We start from the raw sequence: 8,912 nt of genomic DNA on the forward strand, positions 1-8,912 counted from the left end.
TCTCGCTCTGTCTCTCTCTCTCTGTCTCTCTCTGTGTCTGTCTCTCTGTGTCTCTCTCTCTCTCTCTCTGTGTCTCTCTCTGTGTCTCTCTGTCTCTCTCTCTCTGTCTGTCTGTCTGTCTCTCTCTGTGTCTCTCTCTCTGTCTCTCTCTGTGTCTCTCTGTCTCTCTCTCTCTCTGTCTCTCTCTCTCTCTCTGTGTCTCTCTCTCTCTCTCTGTGTCTCTCTCTCTCTCACTCACTCACTCACTCTCTCACTCTGTCTCTCTCTGTCTGTCTGTCTGTCTGTCTCGCTCTGTCTCTCTCTCTCTGTGTCTCTCTCTCTCTGTGTCTCTCTCTCTCTGTGTCTCTGTCTCTCTCTGTGTCTCTCTCTCTCTCACTCACTCAATCTCTCACTCTGTCTCTCTCTCTCTGTCTCTCTCTCTCTGTCTCTCTGTCATATATTAAATCTATAGGTGTCACATACTATACTTTACTGATCGAGATACAACACACTATTACAAAACAATTACATTACACAACAGTTACAGTTTTTGTATAATATAATTACTATATAATACTAAACTAATCTGTAATTTTGGGATCCTAAAGTGGTTGTGAGTCCCTCAGGCTGTGGCAGGCAGATAGCTACATATTTAGCTGTCAGTGGAGCTGCTGTCCCCTCTCTTCCAGCTTCTTTTCTGGTGTTAACATTGGGAAGTTTTATTTTTTGTGCTATTTTTCCAAAGGTGTAAATCTCTTAGTGAAGATAGTTTTTCACAGTGGAGGAGGAAATGCATGTGCTGTATTAGTCAGGATCTAACACACACACACACACACACACACACACACACACAGCGATAGCAATAGTTGGATTAAAAGTACATTTTACTGAACATGACTTACATGACAGTCATTGACAAACTACAACAGTCACCACCAAAACAAGACCTAGCACGTGATAAGGCCGCTGTATTTACAAGCCTCACAGATGCAGTATTTGCCTTCTCAGTGTTGTTACGGTAGGACAGCTGTTTGTTGTTGTTTCCTCCCTGTTGTCAGTTCATGACTTCACTCTTTTATACAGATTGGTGAAGACGATAACTGCAGACTCTCAAAATCAGATCTTTTAGATCACTTCTTAAAACCTATTTTTCATAGACTATATCCAGTTGATCGATTAAATATATTGTTGAGGTGGAGCAGCACATTCTTCATTTTAGGAATAGTTGGAGAACTGACTTTAAACCATCAACTCTGGTCCTTCAGAGGTGTTAAAGCTGTGTGAATGTTATGGTTATGTCTGTTTCTCCAGGAGAGCATCGTCTCACGCAGCAGAAGGAGATGATGTCATTATACGGTGTGGTCTGGACCCCCCCGTCGACTTGTCTGCCTACACGCTGGATGTGGCGAGAGAGAGAGATGACCATGGTTACTATGATAATGATGTCCACTCTTATCGAAATGGAAAGGACCAACCAGATGACCAGATGGATGGATACAGAGGTAGAACCACTCTCAACCATGAAGACCTGATCAGAGGAAACGTGACGCTGAAGATCTCTTCAGTAACTCTTTCCGACAGTGGAAAGTACATAGTCTTCCTCAAAAACCTGGCAGCCCCTTTTGTTATTAACATCACTGTTGGTAAGCATGCTGAGGTTATTACAGGTTCATTCAGATACTAAAAATGATTCTCAGAATTGGGGATATCCTGATGAAGTTTATTCCTGATTTGAGAACATTTTTTGTCTTTTTGTTTTTTTCTTTTTTAAAACAATTTCCAAAGACCAAGCGAACAGGACAAAGAGAAATGATTCCAGCACATCTGGACCTCCAGTGGAAGAAGAGACCGAGTCAGACCATCCGGGGGGTAAATGTCTTCTAATAGTCCTCCAGAGTTGGAGGTTCCCCGCTGCCTGATAGGAGGTCTGGGTCACATTCACTACAAATGTTCCTGTCGAGGAGACAGAGAGGGAAAGTGAGGAGCAGACACACTGACAACTTTAAACTCCATCTCCACATGTTTCTGTGGACACTTTAGTGATTCTTTGTTTAGTGTTAGTGGATAATGACGTGAAGCTGTAAACTAACCAGAGACACAGGAGGTCAGGATGATGAGCAGCAGGGTGCTGCAGATCATCTTCTCCTTGTGAGAGGAGACAGAGGTGAAGAGTCACAAACACATGAGCTCAGAGTTCACTTATTACAGGACAGAGGAAATATAGGCTACAGTCTGTTTATAGTAGCATATAGTTACTTATAACACAGGACTGAAAGCCAGATACAGTAATGTAGGCTATGTCTGTCACAAGATGGCGCCATTTGTCGCTGTTTGTCAGAAGAACCAGCAGAAGGAGGAAGTATTGTGGTTTGAGCTTTGAGAGCGTCTTTCTGATTAGTCATAGAAAAGCTGCAGAAACCAACAGTGAGGTTGCGTTCACTTTATAGGTGGACCTATATATCTGGTATGACAGCCGTCAAAGACGACGCGGAGGCAGAATATCTCAAACGAGCAAAGAGGCGTGAAGACAATCTGTGATGATTTTGGTGTAACTGACCTGAACTACAACAGACTCGTTACCGATGTATGAGATGAGATAGAACTTTATTTGTGTTTAAATGTTGTGCATTGTAGGAAATAGTGCAAATATATAGAGTACAAATGGTAGTATAATAATGCTGACTTAAAGGCTACTGATGTGATGAGCAGCATACTGCACTGTACTGGACACATTCATAAGACAGGATAGGATCATAGACACACAGCGATTCCTGTTTTTCACCTTTTTATGAGGCAAAAAAAACTGGCTGGTGGTCAAAAAAGTTAACTTCAGGCCCTGGTTGTACATATAATGCAAGTTCTTAGCAACACCATCCGGCGGCCTGGTGCGCGGATGCTGCCCGCTGGTCAAACTGTGCAGTGACCGGTGTAGAAGGTGCTGCTGCTACTTCTTTCGGTTACAGTTGCTGAGTTTTCTGCCTCCGGTCTTTTAGGCTTTTTAGTCTGTGGTTGATTTATAAAGAAATCCAAAATGCGCTTTTGTGCCATGGTTAGCTAACTTCTGTACTGTTGACCAGCTGGGAAAGTTTCCTCCACAACTATCTTCACTCATGAATGAGTGTCAGAGGCGCTACAGCACGCCTTGCTCTTGGCAAAATCAGCAGATTCATTCTAATCAAATGATGTGTTTATCTCTTACTAACCAGATTTTAATATGTATTACATTTAATTTGTAATGAAAGGAATTAGATTTATATTAATCAATTTATTAAAAGTGTATATATATATATATATATATATATATATATATATATATATATATATATATATACACACACATTTATTATGGTTGTAGTAGTTTGTCCTTTTGTCCTCCGGACCCCTAGTTCCCGTGGCCATGCACTATGGCCACGCCAAGACCCGCCCTTCAATAAAGCCCCCAGGAAGAGCGTCAAGTCTAAAAGCAAAGCCCGTCTACGGAAAGCCGTTCCACTCCCTATTCAGCCCCATTGTACCGTATTTGGTTGCAGTTCCACTAACATGACTGTTCTCCCGAGCTCATGTAGCTAGCTGTAATAATGGATATAGCTAATGGTTGTAATTCACCATGTGTTCTATTACTACGTCCATGGTATTATCTTATGAAGTTATGATACATCCGAGGGATGTATGTCTGCTGTAAAGCCTGTTACGTGGATGTAACGTCGTTAGCATTTCCCAAACTGGCGGGCTATCGGCTAGCTAGCTAGTTGCTAACATCAGGGGTAGCTAGCATGGCTGTATTAAGAGCTATACATAGCTAGTTATATGCCTAGCTACATAACGTTACTACAGACATAGTGATTACATTGCCTTGGTTCTCTCTTATGATACATCCGAGGGCTGTATGCTGTGAAGCTTATAACGTGGATGAGCTCTGTTCACGAAACTGCAAGCTAACTGCTAGCGCTAGTTATTAGCTAGCTGCACAACATCATTATTAAATCTCCTTGGTTGTCTAGCTAAATACATCTATCGTTTATTTAGCTAAGCATGTAAACGATCGGGAACAACGAAAACACAATGTTTAACGTTAGTGAATATTTTAGACAATGAAAACGGCGAGTTCATGAGTTCGCCACTTGTTGCTACGACAACACAAACAAATTGTTGCTAGTGCGCATGCCCATCGTTAAAGCTGCAGAAACCAACAGTGAGGTTGCGTTCACTTTGTAGGTGGACCTATATATCTGGTATGACAGCCGCCCAAGACGACCCGGGGGCAGAACATCTCAAACGAGCAAAGAGGCGTGGAGTAATTCACCAGTTCATTTCCAAGATGATGGCAATCAGGCTTAGATGCATTTCGACAAGTGTCATGAAAACTTTTTAACTTTTTACTTTTAACTAGTTTGCTGTTTGCTGAAACTATCCTGGGTAAGTTTGCGCAGTTTAATTCATATATGAGTCTGCTTGTTATTGACAATAATGTTAACCCTAACTATTGTTAACGTTGAGTTTAGGTTTACACATTTTAATAAATAACGCTTGTTATTAGAATTATGAAGATGTAAAATATGACAGGTCATTAATGAACAGTAAGACAACTACATTTTGTGAAGACAATCTGTGATGATTTTGGTGTAACTGACCTGAACTACAACAGACTCGTTACCGATGTATGAGATGAGATAGAACTTTATTTGTGTTTAAATGTTGTGCATTGTAGGAAATAGTGCAAACATATAGAGTACAAATGGTAGTATAATAATGCTGACTTAAAGGATACTGATGTGATGAGCAGCATACTGCACTGTACTGGACACATTCATAAGACTAATCAAAACACACCTCTTCAGATTAGCCTTCCACGGTCTTATATTTCTCACCAGATAGTTACTGACTTTATTGTTTTTAATTGCTTTTAATATGCTTGTTTTATGTGTTAGTTTTATTGCTTATCTGTTGTTAATGTGCTGGATGTGCTGGTTTTACTGTAAAGTGTCTTTGAGTACCATGTAAAGCGCTATATAAATAAAATGTATTATTATTATTATTATTATTATTATTATTATTATTATTATTATTATATCGGCTGCGTGCTCCACGCCGGTCAAAAGTTGTGAACGTGACAAACATGTGACCAAAGAGATGGGTTTTCCATAAAAGGGTGTAGCCCACTGGTGTTTGTCATCTGAACACTGGCCAATCACATTCTACCATAAAGACAGATAGTCCCTGTGCAGGCAAACAACAGAGAAAGCACAATGTTGCTGTGTGGTGATTGTCTGTACCCGATCCGTAACGCCGCCTGTAAGACTGCGTGATCAGTTCTACGCTTGCGCGAACACCGGCAAAGAAAGAAAACAGACAGTAGACCGTTATGATGGCAGAGATGAAGTTTACAAGGTGTTTGCTGGAGTATCTGTTAATGATATACGGAGGGTCGTCCGGCCATCCACTACAACACCATGTAGCAAATTAAATAAAGGCTTCAAATGTTACGTTTCATCATTTCTTTGCAACTTTGAAGGTAATTTGCTAACGCTAGCTAGCCTGAGCTAGAAGCCTTGCTTTGGTGTTTTAAGTCATGACTCCGTCCTGCTTCAGGTTAATCATGCTTTAAATACAGTTTAAGCATGTGTATACCTCTCACTTCATGTGTTTGTACTTCGATGAAAGTATCAGGTAAAAACAGGGCTACAAATGAGATCTCTGTGAGAGACCAGCAAACTCTCCTGGGTCCTGTTGCAAAAAACCAGGATAAGGGATTAAGCCGGGATATCCAAGTTATCCTGGATGAATTTAGCTTTGATTTGGTTGCACAAAAGCAGGTTGAATTAAACCCAGCCAAGTAACCATGGAGATTTATTCTTTGCAGCCAGCCCAGGCTAGCAGCCCAGGCTAGCAGCCCAGGCTAGCAGCCCAGGCTAGCAGCCCAGGCTAGCAGCCCAGGCTAGCAGCCCAGGCTAGCAGCCCAGGCTGGCTAACAGCCCAGGCTAACAGCCCAGGCTAGCAGCCCAGGCTAGCAGCCCAGGCTAGCAGCCCAGGCTAGCAGCCCAGGCTAGCAGCCCAGGCTAGCAGCCCAGGCTAGCAGCCCAGGCTAGCAGCCCAGGCTAGCAGCCCAGGCTAAGATTAATCCTGGAGTCTCATGTGTTTAACAGTTATTCCGTTGTCTTCTGAATGTGTTCTGCTTTATTTTTATTAACATGCATTACTTGTCACTATTGTATCAACAACTTTAACATTTTGGAGCTCTCAAATCTCAAGAATGACATTTTTTAGCAATAGGATGGCAAGCACTTGTGTAAACTGCTCAGAAACCCTCTTACTGTCAGTATACCTAAAGGAAAAGCAGAGCTCCTCTAAATGCCCTCGGCCTCTAGCTTGTGTTTGTAAAGTTCAATGAGGCTGTGACCCTAAATAATGTCTCTGTCTATATGTGTGTTTCCCCAGGAGAGTATCGTGTCGTGTGTCCGACTCTGATCAAGGCAGTAGAAGGTGATGCTGTTACTCTGCGGGGTTCTCTGAGTCCTCCGGTCAACTTGACTCCTTACACGTTGGATCTGAAGAGACTTGACCTCTATGACGATCTGGTCCACGTCTACCGACATGGACAGGACCATTTCCCTCCACAGAGTCATCACTACAGAGACAGAACAACTCTGATCCATGAAGACCTGATCGGAGGAACCGTGACGCTGCAGATCTCCTCAGTAAATCTGTCTGACACCGGACCGTACGAAGTCTACGTCCCAAAACTGAACGCCCGTTGTGTTTTTAACCTCACTGTTGGTAAGCAGGACAGGTAAATTGTAATGTTTTTTATATTTATGTTTTGTATAATGCAACTGCAGATAATGAAGACTTTGTATCATTTGAAACAGAAAGAAAAGCAAACAGGACAAAGAGAAATGATTCCAGCACATCTGGACCTCCAGTGGAAGCAGAGACCAAGTCAGAGCATCGGGGGGGTAAATGTCTTCTAATAGTCCTCCAGAGAACTGAAGGGTCCTGACTCAGGCTGTTTAGTGTGTGAGTTAGGGTTAGGTGTGTATCTTCTTAAAGCTGCCCTTCTTCTAAACTCAACATCTTCTCTGATATTCTTCCAGATGGTGAGAACAGGAAGACTGCCCGTGCTGTTATCCTTTCCACTGTTTCCCTCCTCCTCCTCTTCGTGATTCTCCTTGTTTGGGTTCTGATGAGAGGAAGGAAGGAGAAAATCCAGACAGCAGTGGACGGATATGAAGTGAAAAACCTGAACATCAAAGCAGCAAAAGGAGATGAAGACCTGGAGAGAGCTGCAGGAAATGGTGTCTTACTGTAGGAAACCTCGTCTGAGAGCTTTAGTGAAGGTCGGCCATCAAACGGTCCCACTGCCTTCACCAGTTTGAGAGTTTAGAGAACAGAACAACATGAAACTTCCCCACATGGACTGATAAAGGTATTACACAACTCAGACACAACAGTGATCATAATAATGAGTCCTTTTGGTCCAGATGCAGTATTAGAAAAGGAACTTTACATAAATCTTCTGAGCTGGTCAACAATAAGCCCCCGAACAAAATCATATTAACAACATACAGGACTGTTTATTACACAGCTGCTCACTATCATCATTTCACAAATGTTACACAAATATTGATTTAAAGGCTGAGTTGCAGGGTTAATTTTCCAACGAATCTGCACAATTTGCTTGTTGGTAAATAAATGTAAACAGTTTTCCGTGTATTTGATGTTGTTGGGTATCACAAACGTCAAACGAGACGACAGACCAAAGCCCGCCTTGAGACCCATATTATTTTAGTTGTCATTTAGTTACCAGACGGAGATGACTCCTTTTAGTACCCAGGATATTCCTGCATGTACTGTAACTATGCCGTACTTCAATACAACTGTAAGGTACTTTTAATTGAGTATTTTCATTTTCTCCTACTTGCCTATTGTAGGTTTTACTTCTCTGTTTTTATAGCTTTGCATATGTACGTATACACCTTAACCCGGGTTAGGTTGGGACTCTTAATATCAGGGACATAATGAAAGCTGCTTTCTATCATTTAACATTCAAAGTGACTTGAATCTCCAACTGGTTTATATGCCTTCATCTGAACCTGGTTCAGACTGCTGTGACGATCTCTCTGCTGGACAACAAACAATGTGAAGGCTTCAGCTCCTTTATTACTTTATGTCTTTAATATCTGGGGTTGAATCAGGCCGTCAGGGGAAATGTTGACAATCAATGAACAGAACTGCTATCTGATGACGTAGGATTTTATTTGCTGCACTTTCTTTTGGCTTTTGTTGATGTTGCACTTTGTTAAAATGTATTTGTCTGATTCGTACTTGGATGAACGAAGCCAAACTTATTGTTCAACTGTATAACTTATTCCAACTTAAATCTTATTTTTAAATGCCTACATGCTCAAGCTGCTGCTCCCTTAACCGAATGCATTTGTTACCAGTGCATTTGTATCTTTATGGATGTATTTGTGATATTTGTGAATGTATTTGTGTATGTACTTTACCTCTTTTAACTATTTGTATATCCTTCTTAAAGCTAAATAAAGTGTTTAAAAAGCCTCTCGGGTCAGCTGGAAGATGCATCGTCACAAAGCTGGAAACAGGCACCATGACGGGTTTAAAGCTTTTGAGAGATACGTGGTTCTCACAGGACAAACATAGATGACCTTATTACATCATTTTACTTCAGTCATGTTTTTAATGCAGGACTTTTACTTGTAGTTTAGTATTTTCACAGTGTGGTATTAGTACTTTAACTGCATTAAAGGATCTGAGTACAAATAGTGAGTTATATTTGTAAAAACAGTGATATTTTAAATGGACTCTGGTACAAACAGTTCGCCACGTTACAAAAACAGCACTGAAGTTCCCGGGAAAATTATATTCCGCCAAAACCGGCTTCTATTGAAACTCCCGCCACAGGACCTGCCGGC

At 41.5% G+C, this 8,912-nt stretch overlaps 1 protein-coding gene across 1 annotated transcript; it reads left to right on the plus strand.

Annotated features, from left to right (window-relative positions):
• Nucleotides 1-6,398: 6,398 nt before the first annotated feature.
• Nucleotides 6,399-8,538, plus strand: LOC144514823 (uncharacterized). Its single transcript, XM_078245644.1, has 3 exons — nucleotides 6,399-6,753; nucleotides 6,846-6,932; nucleotides 7,071-8,538. Exons 1-3 carry the CDS (start codon nucleotides 6,399-6,401, stop codon nucleotides 7,283-7,285), a joined length of 657 nt encoding a protein of 218 aa, XP_078101770.1. The 3' UTR covers nucleotides 7,286-8,538.
• The last annotated feature ends 374 nt before the right edge of the window (nucleotides 8,539-8,912 follow it).

Source organism: Sander vitreus, unplaced genomic scaffold (assembly GCF_031162955.1).
Source record: "Sander vitreus isolate 19-12246 unplaced genomic scaffold, sanVit1 ctg708_0, whole genome shotgun sequence".
NCBI classification, from domain to species: Eukaryota; Metazoa; Chordata; class Actinopteri; order Perciformes; family Percidae; genus Sander; species Sander vitreus.